Below are 17,984 nucleotides of genomic sequence, written 5' to 3'. Positions count from 1 at the left end.
TGGTTTCAACTGTAGTTTGTTGTTGTTCTTTACTCTTCATACTGAAATAACAGGCTTTGGTGTTGACAACTATAGTTGAAAAAACTATGCAATGCAAAACGAATGGGTGAGCTATGTGTAAACCAGGTTTAAATAATTGGACTAAATAATTATTGAAAAAAAAAACAAAAAAAACAAAGTGTACTTTGGGCTTAAAACAACAGCCATGTGCAGCTGTAGTAGAGTAATATGAAGTTGTGGTAATGATGCTGTTCTAGGATCAGTATCCCCAATCACTATAAGTTCTTGAAACTTCTAAACAACAAAACAGAAAATACTCCAAAGGGTTTTTTAAGGGCATAACTGATCTTAGACCAGTGTGAGACAATCTCAGCTGCTTTAGCCAACCAGATTAGAGGTGGATGATGATCAGAATCAAGTCATAACATGTATTTAACCAAGATCTTGTTTTCAAGGAGCTCTGTGTTTTCGGGTTTATTGTCAGAAAAAGTGAACCGATCTAACCAAACAGGTTTCCCAGACTGAGATTTAAGATCAGTTCTGAATTAAACAGGAAATTCTGTGGAAATACCCATTTAGAGTCTGACTGTGATCCTGTGAAGTTTCTAGAAACATCATCACAGGGAATTTTTTAAATTATGATAATTACCAAATTAGAATAAGACAAAAGTCATGTCAGACAAAAATGCAAAACATGTCAGTTGGCGGTCATAGCTCAGGGCAGTTAATCCTCTAGTAGATAACATGAATACAAAACGGGTATTTAAACTATAAACACTGAAATGTCAGAAGCTGTTTGTCAAGATCAAACTTAAAAATGAAATTTCTCAAATGCAATATGATAGGAAATGAGCCGTTTTTTTAATTATGATTTGGTCTCATTCAATCGTACTATAAATGTATTTTTTGATCAGTGATGAACTTCTCTTCTAAAAGCTGTCAACCCTTTTTTCATTTACCAATAAGTGGTCTGTCTTATAATTTTTCAAGCAAATGATTGCTTTTAAATTTAGGACAGTGCATGAGAGACTTGTACAGCAAAGTCTGTACAACAGTGGTCCTTGAAAATCAGATTTTGTAATTTAGCATTCACAAAAAATAAAGAAGAAAAAATTCACCTCAGGGACTCCCATTTTTCTGCAGGCATCCAAGAAATTTTCAACGTTTCTGCGACATTTAGCCATGCTGAGCTTGGGCTGGAGGTTTAACATTGTTCATAGAGAGATGGCGGAGGGCAGAAAGAGAGAGAGAGAAAAAAACATATTAAAGGAAAGTGACTTCTTTGATTGAAATTAAAGTCACAGAACTGAATGAAAGACATGGTAAAAATATGAAGCTGTACATTTGTTCACAACATATATAATAACAAGAAATTATTCTTCAGCACTTAATCAGCCTAGTATAATGATTTCCAAAGTATAATTTAACACTGAAAACTGGCGTAATGAAAATTCAGCTTTGCCATAACATGTTTATTTTCACTACTACTTCAATCAATAAGTTTTATTAAAAATCTAAAAGGCTTGCCTAGTGCACACTAAGATCCTTTCTTTAAAAAAAATCATAGTTAATCCAAATGGTTGAATGTAAGTGTCTATGGTTTATGGACAATTCGAAGATCTCTCACCACTGCAGGTGATGGTACATGAATACTGCCCACTGATCGCGGCCGTATGTGATTGACTAGGTGACAAAGCACGACCCCATCACTGAGAGAGCATCCTAAATCCTCAGGAAGAACCACTTTCAGTCTGCTCTCAATACTCTGTCAAAACCAACATCACTGAGTTAACATTCAACATTCAACCTCAACATTCACCATTTGTAAATACAGTCAGAAATAGTCAGAATTATTAGAATTGTTAAAATTCTAATTATTAGAATTTTGTTTTCTTCTTTAAATATTTCCCAAATTATGTTTAACAGAGCACGGAAATTTTCACAGTATGTCTGATAATATCTTTCTTAAATATTTAAAAAATATTTAAAAAATTATTTCGCCAAGAATGAAAGCAGTTTTTATTTTTTTAAAACCATTTTAAGGTCAGAATTATTAATCTTTTTAAGCTATTTTTTGATAGTCTACGGAAGAAAACATCATTATAAAATAACTTGCCTAATTACCCTAACCTGCCTAGTTAACCTAATTAACCTAGTTAAGCCTTTAAATGTCACATTGAGCTATATAGAAGAGTCTTGAAAAATATCTAGCCAAATATTATTTACTGTCATCATGGCAAAGAGAAAATAAATCAGTTATTAAAACTATTATGTTTAGAAATGTGTTAAAAAAATCTTCCTTCCATTAAACAGAAATTGGGAAAAAAATAAACAGGGGGCTAATAAATCTGACTTCAACTGTATATAAATGTGTGTTCTATGTCCTTTGTGGGGTCATTGTATTGCTACATATTCAGTCAACCTTATCCCAACTAATATATTTAGTACACACATCTTTTATATTTGAGAATGTTTGTGCACCTCTCGAAGTTGCTCTATGAGCTCCAGCTCTTCTCTTAGCTGTTCCATCTTTCTCCTCATGGTGAACTGAGGATCCACAGATTCCAGAGTCTTGTGCGTCCTAAAAAACACTGTCACACAACTGAAACATCATCAGTCTGCACACAGCACCATAGATCACCTGTCACACTCACAAAAATAAAGACGCACCATTTATTTTCAATCATGATATGCCCGAACTCAAGAAGCTTAAAAGTTACATGTGGCAATTCATCATAGAGAGGCTAAAACAGTTAATAGATGCTGGCATAATGCTTTTTAACCAACAAAGGACATTTATTTATTTATTTTTCTCACAATAACACTGTAAATCCTGAATTCTAAAGAGACTGAAATGATGTTCATACAGTTCATCCAGTGCTCAGCATAACTAGGCGTACACCCCATTTTGAAAATGAATGTTTTTATCCATTTCTCAGTTAATATAGGCAATGTATTTTGGTGCGTTTAAAAAAAGGATTTATTAAACAGATATTTATTAAAATAATATTTTAGTCACCAAACATATTTAGAAATTTAAAGATAATACAATTAAATTCAAGCAAAATATTGCAAAAAAAAAATTACAATCTACAAAATTTCGTCTAAATTTTTCTAATTTTTTGCTTCTCTTGATTTTTCCTCTTTTTTAAATTTGCATTTAATATCTTTTCTATAACATATAAATTTGGGTGTACTAGTTTTTGCACCATTATCATAAGTTATTTTGTTAGATAAGCTCCTGATTTGGCTTCAGCACTGACTAATCTAATGTATATGCACAAATATAATACTGTATAGCTTTCTATTAAAAATATGAATTTAAAAGATAAATTTGTGTACTTATATATGCTGATTGTTGTATATGAAAGCTCAAATGCTTAATTTTACAATATTTCCCCTGAAGGGGGAGCAGTGGACATGATAGAAAGAGAGAAGGATATTGAGAAAATCAAGAGCACAATGTTTCATTCCACACATCAGAGCGTGCTGCTGTAGTTGCATAACTACTCATCCTGTGAAGAAATGAAAGGAAGAGGACAGTATGAAGGGAGCACTGAAAGGATGTTATTCCAGAACATTCCTCCCTCTTTTTTGTTGTCTCAGTTTAAAGCCCTGAAGCAGTGTTTCTGTGCTTGGACATTGACGTAATAAAGCAAGCACATGCTTGACTTCTCTGGGCAGAATTAGTAAAAAAATAAATAAAAGTATTTGTACCTTATTAACCACACTGTAAAACCCAAAGAGTTAAGGTAACTCAAACCGTTTGAGAAAACCGATTGCAACAAACCATTTGAGTTAAAAAAATAATCTATATGAGTACTTTGAACTCACTCCATTTAAATTAAAGTAATGAGGTATTTAATTAACTTATTACCTTGAAGACTGAGTTTAAAACTTTTTTCAAATGAGTAGAATTAACTTTCAGTAAATTTTGAGTGGCTACACTCAAACATTACATTTCATTTGATAAAGTTGACTGTTTGGTTCTACAGAGCATATTTTTCAGGCCACATTTGTATCCTAATATGGGCTAAATCTGACATCTGTCAAAACCTCCTCTTGGGAGTAAGAGTTACTTTCTTCTCTGAACAAAAAATAAGGTAGTTCAAAGAATGTTGGAAACTGGTAGCTGTTGATTTCCACAGTATTTTTTCCTACTATCGATGTCGATGTCAGTTTTCCATATTTCTCAAAATACCTTTCATCATGTTCAGCAGAAAAAAGAAACCCGTATAGGTTTGTAGCCACTTAAAAAGAATCTATTTTGGGGTCAACAGTCCATTTTAAAACAACATAAGTCTATTATGAAATCCAAATTATGAAATTACAAATCCGCTTTTAAATAGCTTAAAGTATATTATATCTCACAAGCTTCAGAGGAAAGACTGTGTTTTAGGACAAATTTATTTTACTTAAAACAATGTTTTTATATATATTTTTTTTACGTACATTGAATTTTTCCTTTTTCTGACAGCCTATCATGGGGGCAGGAATACCTGTTTGTTTACCAAATAGCAAAAAGTGCTGTACTTGGAGAAAACTGTCTGAAAACGGCCACTTTTTGAAGGTGGTGAGACGATTTAAACAATTTAGCTTTAAAGCAAAGTGACTTTCTCATGACTTGAGCAGCACACATCTCTAACTCCAGCTTTATACAGGCTTTTACTATTACACTGTGCATGGAGACGTCAAGTATTCCAGAAAGTAATGGACAAACAGGCCATTTACAGAGGTCAAATACAAAAGAATAATAAAAAAAAATAAACTCAAAAGGTTTTATACCAAATAATCTCTTTTGGACAAACGTAAATCTCCTCATAATATAAAGTTCAATACAGCCCATTGGTACAGAGCTATTGGTGAACTGTTTTTTCTTTCCATCAATCCCTCTTCCTCTTTTTTTTTCTCATAAGACGGTGAGTAAGTACACGTCTCCTGGCTGTTTTCATCCTCTGAAAGCATTTCCACTTAAATGGAGGTCTGATTTTCCCTCTGGGGCCATTATCTAGCTCTTCAAAATAGCAGCTCTATAAATACACACAGCTCCATTTAAAGCCACTGGGCCACCCCAAATTTCAGCCCCTTCAGATCCCCTCTCTTACTCCTGTGAATGAAAGCCTATTGAATGCTACACCATAAACCTCAGAGGCGTTTTTAGATGTAAAGATGACAGACTTATACATGATACTGAACTTCATCCAAAATTTATTGACACTCTAGTTGCTCCAAAGCTGTTTGACTTTATTTCTACGAAGGAGACTAAAAGGAGACTTTGTTCAACACCACAGTCTGGCTTTTATCATTCGTCATGATATCTTTCTATGTGTTCCTCTGAATAAACACTATCATGCAGATTTGGAACAAAATTAGGGTTAGGGTTAATAAATGTTAAATCTTTTACTGTTTAAAGGTGCTGTATGTAAGTTTTTGACTCTTCTAAAGCATAAAAATACCATAATATGTTAATATATTAAGAAACATGCTGAGTGAACATTCTTGTTTATCTGAAAAACAATGCTAAAGTCATTTATTCTCTTTTGAAACTGTCTGTTACGTGTCGGAACGGGTGTCTTTGTTTTGGTTCTTTTAACACGCCCACTGCCACATTAGCCAATTATATTTCAGCACCCCAGGTTGCCTTGATGGAAAACCGCGCATATCATTCATTCATTCATTCATTCATTCATTCATTCATTCATTCATTCAGGATAGCTCTCAAAGCATGCCTCCGTGACCAAAATGCAACCTCCGGTGGACAGCAGCAGCCTCCGAAATGAGATGCAGATTCAGAGTTCCACACGAGGTGGTTAATAATTAGCAAATAATATAAATATTACAAACGTAATCATTAGGTGAGCAAGTTACATTGTAACCCCGTGTCCTAACAACACGCTGTGTGACGAGATTTGCAGTAATACGCAATTTGGCTGTTTGCACCAGACATAAATTTAAATACAGTCATTCAGAAGCACAGAATATGCACTTACTCATGACATGGTTATAATCTAATATTAAACCTCTTTAACATTTAATGGAGATGCTGAATCACTGGTGTTGATTCAATAGTGAGAACACAATTTAAATCAGTCTTGAGACTCAATTGTCAGGCACACTACTGGTCTTCAATCTGGCAACATGCGATTGCGTGTGTTTTGATCCAGGAATACAATAGTATTCTAGGTACAATAGTACCTAGTTCAACTACTGGTTGTCAAACTTACATGCTGCACCTTTAAATTGAATCTGGTTGTACGGAATATTGTAAGGGAATTATTATTCATTTTAATTCCATATTTGAACTTTGAAAAGGATGCGAAATTCCGTTCAGCAGACAAATGTCACGATTGAAATATGGGTCAGTCATCTTAAAAAAACAAGCGTGTCATATATAAATTTTGATATTAATTTATTAAAAAAATAAAATAAAACTAGGTTTTTACATAATCTGAAGATGAAAAAAGATTGTAATGCAACCACAATCAAAAACTGCTTTATGTTATTTCATGTTATGGTTATTTTCGATGACTGCAAGTGCATAACTATGCAATAGGCATAAGCAGGATTTTCGTTGCAAAGCAACTGCTGGATGTTATTAGCTACTGCTATGCAATAGATAAAGTGAAATACACACTGCCTGGCCTATGAAGAAAACAACTGCTGAATATTTCAATGGATCATAATTTGCTTTGACTATGCTGGTCATTAATCACAGCAAAGTTTTGACAACCTTTTGCAACATCACAATTCATTTTCATCCTCAGTTACACTACCGGTCAAAAGTTTGGGATCAGTAGGATTTTTAAATGTTTTTAAATAAGTTTCTCCTGCTCACCAAGGCTTCATTTATTTAATCAAAAATACAGACTAAATTCTAAATTTGTTAAATGTTATTGCACTATAAAAGAACTGCTCAAAATTAGTTTATCATTTAATTTCATAATTTATTCCAGTGATTTTAAAGATGAATATTCAGCTTCATTACTCCAGTCTTCAGAGTCACATGATCCTTCAGAAATCACTCTAATATTATTATTAGTAGTAGTAGTAGTAGTAGTAGTAGTAGTAGTAGTAGTAGTAGTAATAAAAGCAATAATGACTGCATTAATAATTTCATTTGAAAATAAGTAATAAATAAATTACTTAAATAAATATTTAACAATTAAATTTTTTTTACATTTAATAAATGCTGCCTTGATAAACAGAATCATTTAAAAAAATAAATAAATAAATAAAAACACGAAAAAAAGAATAAACTGACCATAAACCTTTGACCGGTAGTGTACATTAACTTTTGGTTATGATCTTGTATTAAAAATAAGAGCACCCTCACTGTCTAACTCTGAGGTGAACCCCTCTGTACAGTCTACTCCAGCACATCACAAGACTTTCACTGTGAATCAGGTCAGTTTATGGACAATTCATATCATAAAATCAATCCATCTTTCAAATTCTGAGATCATTGAATCTTGACATCGTCATTCTGGAATATGGCCACAGGATACATCTCACATTAAAGAAATAATAAGCTACACATTGAATCAGTTACAGTTACAATTGCCAATAGTTGCCAAATAAAAGAAGCCAGACACATATATTTACAATTGCAACAATGATCCATTGTTAGACTCTAACTGTTTGCTTATTTTAACAACTTTTTTTGCCAGGCAGTATATACAGTGCCTATCGAAAATCATCATACCCCTTTGAAATAATGACTTTATTCAACTTTTCCAGCCTTTGAAACGTTGTTGTAGCCTTGTCCTAACCTGTGTGCCTTTCTACAACTAGTTTTTTTTTTTAAAAGCAGGGTGTAATGTGAATAAAGGTATACATTTTCACAGGGTACAATGATTTTGTATAGGGGCTGTAGAAATAAAAAATGACACAATTCTTGACATGAAAACACACAGACTAGTTGCATTGTGAAAGTACAGGACAATACATTAAGCAGACCTACCACTGCTTGGCATGTCTCCTTCAGCTGGGCTAGGGGGTGTGTCTCTATCGGTGGGCGGGGCCTGTGTGAGGGGGAGGGGACAGGGCGGAGTCGAGCACGGCACAAAGGGTGAAGCTACAGTAGATGCAAGCGTCAACATAAAGGGCAGTGCCAGAAGGAGTCAAACAAGTGATTTTCATTGGAAAACCACAGGAGTTTCAGGTATCAGTGGGAAAACAGGAAGGTGGCAACCAAGCAACAGTAGTTTGTGTAATAGAAAGCAAACAAGCAGGCAAGCAGCAGTTCAGGGAAACATGTAAATAAGAGAAGGAAATGGGAGGATATGCGAAGCAAAATGACAAGTAAATACAGCACAAAAGAGAAAATATTAAAAACAAGTCAATGTAAGCAGCATTTCAATACGTTTGCTGGCATGCTATTAATGCACTCGGTACAAATGACTATTATTTATGTTAACTGTCAGACTCAGGGCATGATAATGCTGGTAATGTTAGACATAAATAACAGATCACAGAGAATGAGGCAAATGCTAGCTTAGATGTTAGAGGGGGAAGCAACATGAAGCTTCTAAGCAGCTGAACAGAAAACTACAGTTGAAGTCAGAAATATTAGCCCCCCTGGATTATTAGCCCCCGTTTATTTTTTTTTCCCTAATTTCTGTTTAACGGAGAGAAGATTTTTCAACACATTTTTAAACATAATAGTTTTAATAACTCAATTCTAATGACTGACTTATATTTTCTTTGCCATGATAACACTAAATAATATTTGGCTAGATATTTTCAAGACACTTCTACACAGCTTAAAGAGACAATTAAAAGCTTAACTAGGTTAATTATGTTAACTAGGCAGGTTAGGGTAATTAGGCAAGTTATTGTTTAATAATGGTTTGTTCTGTAGACTATCAAAAAAAATAAATATATATATATATATATTGCAGTATATATATATATATATATATATATATATATATATATATATATATATATATATATATATATAACTGCTTTTATTCTAGCCGAAATAAAACAAATAAGACTTTGTCCAGAAGAAAAAATATTATCAGACATACTGTGAAAATTTCCTTGCTCTGTTAAACATCATTTGGGAAATATTTAAAAAAGAAAAAAAATTCAAAGGGAGGCTAATAATTCTGACTGTACATCAATTAAACTGCACCCAGATGAAGTAAAGCAAGCTCTTTTGTGTATTGATATAACTGTAGATTAATGCTTGATCTTTATTTTCAAAATTATCACATTTTAAAAGATAATAGGAGACATATTCAGTTTATTTACTTTTACTAAACCTCTCCAGATGCAGTTTAGCCTCCAAAGCCAAGATAGTAATATTAAATAACAGTATGAATAGATGAAAAGCCTGTCTGTAATATTGCACGCTTTGACAGGATAGCAGATGTTGTCCACAGGCAAAAGGACCTTTACACACAAACACTTCCACCCTTTTACTATTGAAAAGTGCCGACAATAATGAGCGCCCGATATGTGCACCATCCTCTAAAGTGCAACGCCACCCATGCCGACCAGCACACTAGCATCCTTTATGGTTATAAAACAACAGTGTTCTCACCTGATCTAGGCTTCAGACCAAAGGGAGGTGAGTTCAGTGTGGGGCTGGAAACAGGAGTTTTTTCTTCATTCTGGTACAACACAAACACACTTAACAAAAGTGCTAGAAACAGTAATATTCAGTTTTATTCTTGTAAAGTGAACATTATAATCAGAGCAATTGATGTGGGGCAAATGTCAGCAAAAATGATTTACCATGGTAATTTGGTTCTCACAACTATCACCTGCTCCTTCCTGGCCAATCAGGTCACCCTAAGAGAGAGAGAAAGAAATGTGATTTCTGAGATGATGTAAGACATTAACAGACCAGCTTTTCAGACACTGAGAAACAATGCATCACTGTTTTCTGCTTCGATATTCTTTCCCAGGCTGGTCCCTAATTGTTTGTTTTTCCTCTTTTATTTGATAAAAATACAATTGCTTGATCCTCAACAATAATAATAGCAAGAGAAATTTAAAAATATAACTTATATTAAGTCTATAGAGAGGATTAGTGAGGTTATACAGGTGGGGTTGACCTCATAAAACACACTTAAAGAAAACACATGCACAAATGCATCTGGCACAATAAATACTACTAACAATAAACTGTTTGAAAAGCAGACCCAAATGCAAGCTGTAAATGGGTGAAAATAGATTTAACCACGGTTAAAACAAATTGTAATATTTCACTTATTGTGGTTGATAAGTGCACAATCAAACTGAATTCTGATGTTATTGTGCACTTTACACACTGCTGCTAATATTAATTATCAGTTCAACATTTTCTGTGGCGTCCTGCTCTGCACACACAGTTCAGCAATATATGGGAGTGACAACCATGTTCAATAACTGAATTAACTACACAAAAACAACTTTGAGTCAACAAACTGAATCCCTTTACCTTTAAACAAATAATGCTCTATGTCTCTAATGCTACTGTGCTACTAATAATGCTACTGTGTCTCTAATAATAAATGAACATGATGACAACACAAGTGCATACTCTGCAAAGAGGCCATATGAGAGCATGTACCTCGCCACTGTTATGATTTATCAGAGAACAGTATTCACAATATATCTATCTATCTATCTATCTATCTATCTATCTATCTATCTATCTATCTATCTATCTATCTATCTATCTATCTATCTATCTATCTATCTATCTATCTATCTATCTATCTATCTATCTATCTATCTATCTATCTATCTATCTATCTATCTATCTATCTATCTATCTATCTATCCACAGTGCTCAGCATAATTGAGTACACCCTCAGTGAATATGGGTAATATATATTGGTGCATTTGAACAAAACAGATATATTTATTAAAATAATATTTTAGTCACAGAACATCTTTAGAACTGGAAAGGTAATGCAATTAAATTTATGCAAGATAGTGCAACAAGATTACAAACTACAACATTTCAACAAAATTGTAAATATTTTTGTTTCTCTTGATTTTTGCTATTTTTGAAATTTTTATTTAATATTTTTCCCTAACATATACATTTGGGCAAAATAACATTTTGTTAGATTAGCTCCAGATTTGGCTTCAGTACTGACTTAACTAATGTATATGCACAAATATAATATTGTAAAGCATTCTAAAGAAAATATCTCATAACTCATATGTTGAGCACTGTATATATAATTAAAAACAAATGTGTAAAACTTTATTTTGATGGTCCATTGGAGTATTAGTAGACTGTCTGCTTAATATCTGTTGATACTCCTCCTTCAACAGACATTTAAATGACTATAAGAAACTTTGCAAGTACATGTCAACTTGCACTAACCCTAACCTTAACCCCAACCTAACAGTCTACCTATAATCTAATGAGAATTAGATGGCATGTAGATGCAAGGTAACTAAAAAAACATTAATACGCAAGTTCACCCAAAAATTAACACAATAAAAAAAAAGACCTTCGCTGCTTATTCAAACTATATATATTTTTTTTGGAACAACATAATTGTTTCAAGTTGAATCCACTTAAATTTGTAAAACGATGAAGTTAACTTGATCGATTTGTTTAGGGACAATATGAAAGAATTGTGTGCAACCCAGCATTTTCGTAGCACTGTCATTATTTAAAATTTGCTCATAAAAGGAATGATTTTGCTTTTAGAGGAATATTAGCCAGAGACATTTTTCAGATAATCTTCATTTAGGTCTCAAAGCTTTAAAACAAAAGTTTTCAAATGGCATTAATGATAAAAAGGGAGAATCATAGTTTTAAAAACTATTATGCCAACTTATAAAAAAAAAAAGAGAAAAGTTTTTGAAATCTTGTATCTCACTGATACTTTTTTCCAAGTTTCAATCAAAAATACGACCAAAAGTAGGACTGAGCGATTTTTGCCGAAAATCTAAATCACGATTAATCGAACATTTTAACTTTATTATGATTAATAAACGACTATTTTATTTAATTACATTTTTTTTGCCCTCATAGTTGACGGACAAGTTTTGTACAGTGATTATGCTCACCTATGATTATTTATTGAACATCAACGTTAAACAACTAAAGTTAAAACACACATTGCCTAAAACGAATAATCACTTTTTTTCTAATAAAAAAATGAATATAAATAACTTGCACTTTTGGAAACAAAATTAATTATTTTCAATGTTTTAAATATTAAAAGTAGAAAATACAAATCTTTTTGAAATAAAATAACTCTTCTATATCCTGCAAATAATATTTTAACAGTGCATTTCTTGCATCTTCTGTAAACAAATATTTGAATGTAAATAATAGATACATTTTTTTGAAAGGTGCCCGTTAAGGCTGGTATCAGCCTTGGCGAGGGGTATGTGACCGTGCTAAGGATACGCCGGACCATAAGCGTGCACTCGACGAGTATAAACAGACCGGGGTCACGTGATTAAGCACAGTATGGAAAGTAATAAAAAAAAATCTATCTGGAAAAATTACATCGATTATAGGTTCTGAATGTCGATTTTGATTATTTCTTGATTAAATCGCCCAGCCCTAGTTGCAAGAATAATGATCCACATTGATTTCAATGAACAACGATGCAAGCGACATGTACAGTACAACTTATGAGCTTTTCTGTCCACAGATTCATCTTGTCTCTGCTGAGATGATCTGCACGTTTACAACAGCACAACTACAAGAATAAGTTCACCACAGCACAAACTAAAAACAGAAAAATGCATATGCGGAAGCAACATCTTAACCACTTGTTAAGAATAATCTGGTACAAAGCAGTGTGTACAAATGACAAAGACATTTACACCGAATGATGAATCATTGGTGGGTGACCAGCTGCATCTGTTATAACAAGATCTCCACTTGTAGAACTCACTCAAGTGTTTGCCAGTCAAACAGGATGCATCCATTAGCTGGACTGGTTTACCTGTTGTGCCATGTGCAGGGCATACTGTTGGCATGCGAGCTGGGCCTCCAGCCGGGCCCGTTCTAGAATGAACTGTCTCTTCCTCTGGAACTCCCAGCATTCTCCAGGAGCCTTCAATGACAATCACTGCTCTTAACACCGTCACACTACAGCTTACCAACCAACAACACACATCACAGCTGAGAGAAACAGCTCTGGGGTTTAGCTGTAACTAACACACAAGCTACAAGGACTGCCAAAACGATTACATTTACAACGATTGCAAAACTATCATGTCTAATTGCAATTTTAACAACAGCAAACACTCCTACAACATCATCTAAATAATCAGATGACAACACAGCAGACTGCACACACATAAACAACAACACAAAGATCTATACAATGACAGGCCACAGCACGCTGAAAGCACAACATACTGAACACTACTGTTCATGACTGTTTGGGGTTAGTAAGATTTTATGTATTTATTTTTTAAACACTGGATCTACTAGAATTCTCTAACTACTAGAATGGCCATTGTGGTCATTCTGGCAACAACTCGTATAAGACTGTAATAAACTACATTATTGTCACGTCATATTTACATTCAAAGTTTCTGTTTGAGGTTTTAGAATTAAGCTTAGAATGTCTGTCATCATATTTTATGAAGTCATAACCCTAAACATACAATATTTTGGTAATGTAGCCTAGAATTTTTAGTCTATAGCTTTAGCCTATAGTCATACGGATTACTAGACCGTTCCCTAAGGGTGTATATGGAAGAGTGGGGCACAAAGTAACACTTTTTGGCTTTGACAAGTAATGGGGTTAGACAAAACCTAATTTATTTTTTTTTATCCAACAACACACAAGCCTCTCCTACAAATGAGTACTAAAAGTATGATCACCAGACTTATGGTTTCTATGCAGTATTGCCAAAAGTGCCAGGAGTAAAAATGTTACAATTTATTCCACCCGTGGGGCAAGTTGTAACAGACAGAGGGTTAGTTGTAACAGTTAAGTTACAGGGTTATATAGAGGGTTAGTTGTAGCTTTTAAAGTCAGACAATAAATTTCACACAATTATTTTAACTCAGTTTACTTTGAATAGTATATTTCCTTAGTACTTAACTAATTTTTTTTATTCTACATAGCACAGCATGTTTATTTATTTATCTATTGGATAAACACATTTGGATTTATTTGCATTATTATCCACTATTATACAATGCATTTATTTGCATTATTAGCAATAAAATAAAAAAAAAAACATTTTTTATATAAAAAGTTCTCAACGTTACACTCAAAATTCTAAAATTATTTTGTTGGTTTAATCGGTGTCCAACAGTATGTGGCTTATTTGTAACACCCTGTTACAACTAACCCCACTGTGTCGTGTTTTCCTCAAAACTGGCTAGCAGTCACTGTGTGTTTTTTACATATTTCAAAATGGTTTCATCTTTTAGCCTAGAAGACGGTAATCACAACAATATAAGCTTTTTACATACATATTTTCACTGATTTAAAAAAAATAGAGTATAATAAAAAAAATAATTTTTTGCTGCAAAAATGTTTTCCTATGTTTCTCATCCAAATTTAGTAAATTTTCAATAATTGGCAGGAAGACGTCTGCCGAAATTGATGAAAACCTCGGAAGCATGCCATGGTTAACCCTGAGCAAATACCTTAAAACTCTGTGTTACATTTTACCCTGCGTTTCTTTGTGCCCTATGCCCTCTTACAGCCCTTAATCTGGCAAGTAGGGGAGCACTTTTTTACTGCAGTGAACATGTTGTTTTTGAAAGTTTGAAAGATATGTCTGAAGTAAAGTTATGTTTTGTTTTTATTTTGCTATTGGAAAGTTATGCTTTGGTAGGAGGAAAGTTGCTAGGCAACAGACACACATATTCAAATGCACAGGAAAAAGTTGAGGCTGCTGAAATGCATGCAGTCAATTTGACTGTTATGGCCAGAAATACAAGGCGATTGTAGTTGTTGTGTGTTTTATAATTTTAATAAAATAACAGTGTTCTAATGAAATACAAATCAGGGTAGAATTTGTACAGTGCTGAGCACATACACAGTCACGGATATCTCTTTTAAATTCATATGTTCTGTTGACCTTATTCTTCAATGCGGAAGTGTGCTTGTTTTTGCGATTTGGTTTAGAACTTCAGATTCAACTGCCAATAGGAGAAATGACTAGAAATAATAAACAGCAGAAAGCGGTCAAACTACTTGCTCTACAAACAAGTGTGTTCATGACTATACAGACAAAGCATAATTAGAAAATATCAGTTTGCATCATCAAGCAGCAGAACGAGCGTTTTTTTACGTCTAAAAATGAATGGATGTGAATGAGACCAGAAGTCTCAAGCCAAAAAGATTCAAATGGCTGAGTAGGATGATTTACAATAATATAATTGTACTTATACTTTGGATTAGTCAATACCAAAGTCACATCTGGAGCTAATCTAACAAAAATAATAATACTATAACAGTCCAAAAACTAGTACACCCAAATTTATAATGTTAGAGAAAAAGATTTACACAATTTTTAAAAAGAGGAAAAATTAAGCGAAATAAATAATAATAAAAAAATGTAAAAAAAAATAAATAAAATAAAATAAAAAAATATATAAATAAAATTATTAAAATTTTGTAGTTTGTAATTTTTCGCTTGAATTTAAATGTATTATCTTTCTTTTTTAATAACTTTGTTGATTAAAATATTATTTTACTAAATACATCGGTTTAATAAATCTGTTTTGTTAAAATGCACCAAAATACATTGCCTATATTCACTGAGAAATGAATTAAAAAATTGATTTTCAAAATGGGGTGTAATATATTGCTTATAGTTTAACAAAGTTATTCAATTAAAACATTTTTTAAAAAGTCAAAATGACCATGTCAGTAATTCTGGTGTTAAAGACATGTTATGCAGTAACAGTGATATTACTGAAATGTATAATGTTTTGCACAAAAAAAGAATAATTTAAAATGACTTCATTAAAAAAAATTAACAAATTAGAATGATTTCTAAAGGATCTGTAGTAAAGATGCTGAAAACCAAATAAATCTCTTTTGTGAGCATGTGAGACTTCTTTCAAAAATGTAATTTAATCTTCCCAACCCCAAACATCTGAATGGTATTGTTAGTACTTCAAACCACATAGCGATTTGTAATCAGAGAGGCTACTGTGAGGATAGAACTGAATATTTTCTTTATTTTAGTGGGATGGATTTTACAGCTCTTGACTAGTGTAAAATATGACATCACACACCTGACGTCAGATAAACAAGGTGTGTGAAAGGCAATCCTCCTGAGAAACAGAAACTTATACAACAATAGCCCGCTGAGCTCAGAGGAGCTCTATTAAAAACTATGCAGTTTACAGCAGCACTAGAGCAAGCAACTGAACAGAATCCAGTGAGGAAGCAGTAAGATGAAACCTAGCCATCAGCAATAAAACTGTTAACTTAGATGAATGTACCGGGGGTTTACCTTAGGTGTCGCCTGACCATCATCACTCTCTTGGCCACTACAGAAATACAAAAACAAGAATCGGGAGTTGATAAATAAATAAATATGCAAAGTAACATTTGAACACTATGTAGTAGAGATTTACCAATATTTTTACAATTATTTAAACTTTTCCTATAATAGGTGTCAGTTTGATAATCAAATTTGTCTTAGACAAAAGTCTTATTTTTTGGCTAAGTCAAACAACAGGAACCTACAGATGTGGTAATTGCAATCATTGTGATAACATGCTTAAGACGAGCATATTTAGGGATCCAACATTAGGCCGTGAATTTAAGATCAATTCATTTATTAATTGCAACACTACATTTGTTGTATATCGACTGTAATATCCATGCAGATGCTTTTACATAGGGATGACAAAGAGAAAATTCAAATTGAGGGTAGCCAAGCATAAAAATGCAATACGTACTTGTAATTCACATTATCCAATGGCTTTACATTATAAAAATAAAGGTCATGGCGATCACAGGTCATTAAAAATGATTGGTATAAAGCATATTTTTTAATTCTACAAGGGGAGAAGACCGGATAAAAAGATTATAACAGAGAGAGATCTTTTGGATCTGTACATTAAAAGCGACAAGACTTCCAGGCTTAAATGGCAAATTAGATTTTTCTTCTTTTAGTAAAAACGTTTTTTAAATGATCTACAGACTTTCATTATACATTGTTGAATAGATATATATGTGTTTGTCTATGTATGCATTTATATACCTGTATGAGTATAATATATTTATTATTATTATTTATCTATGTATTTATTTATTTATTTTTATTTTTTTAAATGATGCCTCTCAATGATCCCTCTTAAATAATATTTCTCAAATAATACAACATAGATAAATGTATAAATAGACAAATAAACAAGTGTAAAAAACACAAAAAATAAACAAAAAATACATATTTTTTTCCCATTTAGTTTTTTAGTTTCCCTCTATCGATGCTGAATGAATGATGATTGTTGAGTTGACCTTGTTTAATATATTATTTTAGTATTGTTTAGATATTCTAATAAGTGATGACCATGAATGACCATAGCATTCAAAAGAAACTCCAGATGCACCTGATCACTGTTACCCTGATGAAGGCAGCTCTCTGCCGAAAGGCATAGGATTTTCAAAAATAGCCTTGTGAATAAAAGCTTTTTCATATTTTTTCCCACATTTTTCCAGTGCCTTGGACGGATTTTTGCTGTTTATTCTGATGAATCCCTTGCCCAAAGAGCACCGACACATCATTTAAGCTACCCCTGAGCCCTTTTTGTTTAATTTTGGACACTTATTTTTTAATTCAAAAGTAAAATTACAAGGTTGAATAAAAAATACATTAAAAATACTTGTATGTTCAATTTAGTGCTCTTGTTATTATTGTATTAAAAGCTGAAGTAAACATTAAAAATGTTACTTCTACATCTCAGTTATTTATGTTTGGCTACATAAACAAGCAAATATATACACTAGTCAATCATAGATATATACACTAGATATCGCATACAGACCCTGAGCGTGCGTCAATAGCGCTGCCACTTTTGT

At 32.8% G+C, this 17,984-nt stretch overlaps 1 protein-coding gene across 4 annotated transcripts in view; it reads right to left on the bottom strand.

Moving 5' to 3' along the window:
- lrch1 (leucine-rich repeats and calponin homology (CH) domain containing 1) overlaps window positions 1-17,984 on the bottom strand; it is an 81,380-nt gene that overhangs the window by 13,581 nt on the left and 49,815 nt on the right. For 2 of the 4 annotated variants that reach the window (XM_056465316.1, XM_056465313.1), the window contains exons 13-19: window positions 16,411-16,447; window positions 9,745-9,801; window positions 9,551-9,620; window positions 7,961-8,074; window positions 2,482-2,591; window positions 1,628-1,765; window positions 1,119-1,196 (exon numbers count right to left, since the gene is read on the bottom strand). In XM_056465316.1, coding sequence (XP_056321291.1) covers window positions 1,119-1,196; window positions 1,628-1,765; window positions 2,482-2,591; window positions 7,961-8,074; window positions 9,551-9,620; window positions 9,745-9,801; window positions 16,411-16,447 — 604 coding nt within the window. The remainder of the gene's footprint in view (window positions 1-1,118; window positions 1,197-1,627; window positions 1,766-2,481; window positions 2,592-7,960; window positions 8,075-9,550; window positions 9,621-9,744; window positions 9,802-16,410; window positions 16,448-17,984) is intronic. The other 2 variants (XM_056465317.1, XM_056465315.1) reach the window with 1 other exon arrangement.

Source organism: Danio aesculapii, chromosome 9 (genome assembly GCF_903798145.1).
Source record: "Danio aesculapii chromosome 9, fDanAes4.1, whole genome shotgun sequence".
Classification (NCBI taxonomy): domain Eukaryota; kingdom Metazoa; phylum Chordata; class Actinopteri; order Cypriniformes; family Danionidae; genus Danio; species Danio aesculapii.
This window is presented reverse-complemented; position numbering and strand designations above follow the sequence as displayed.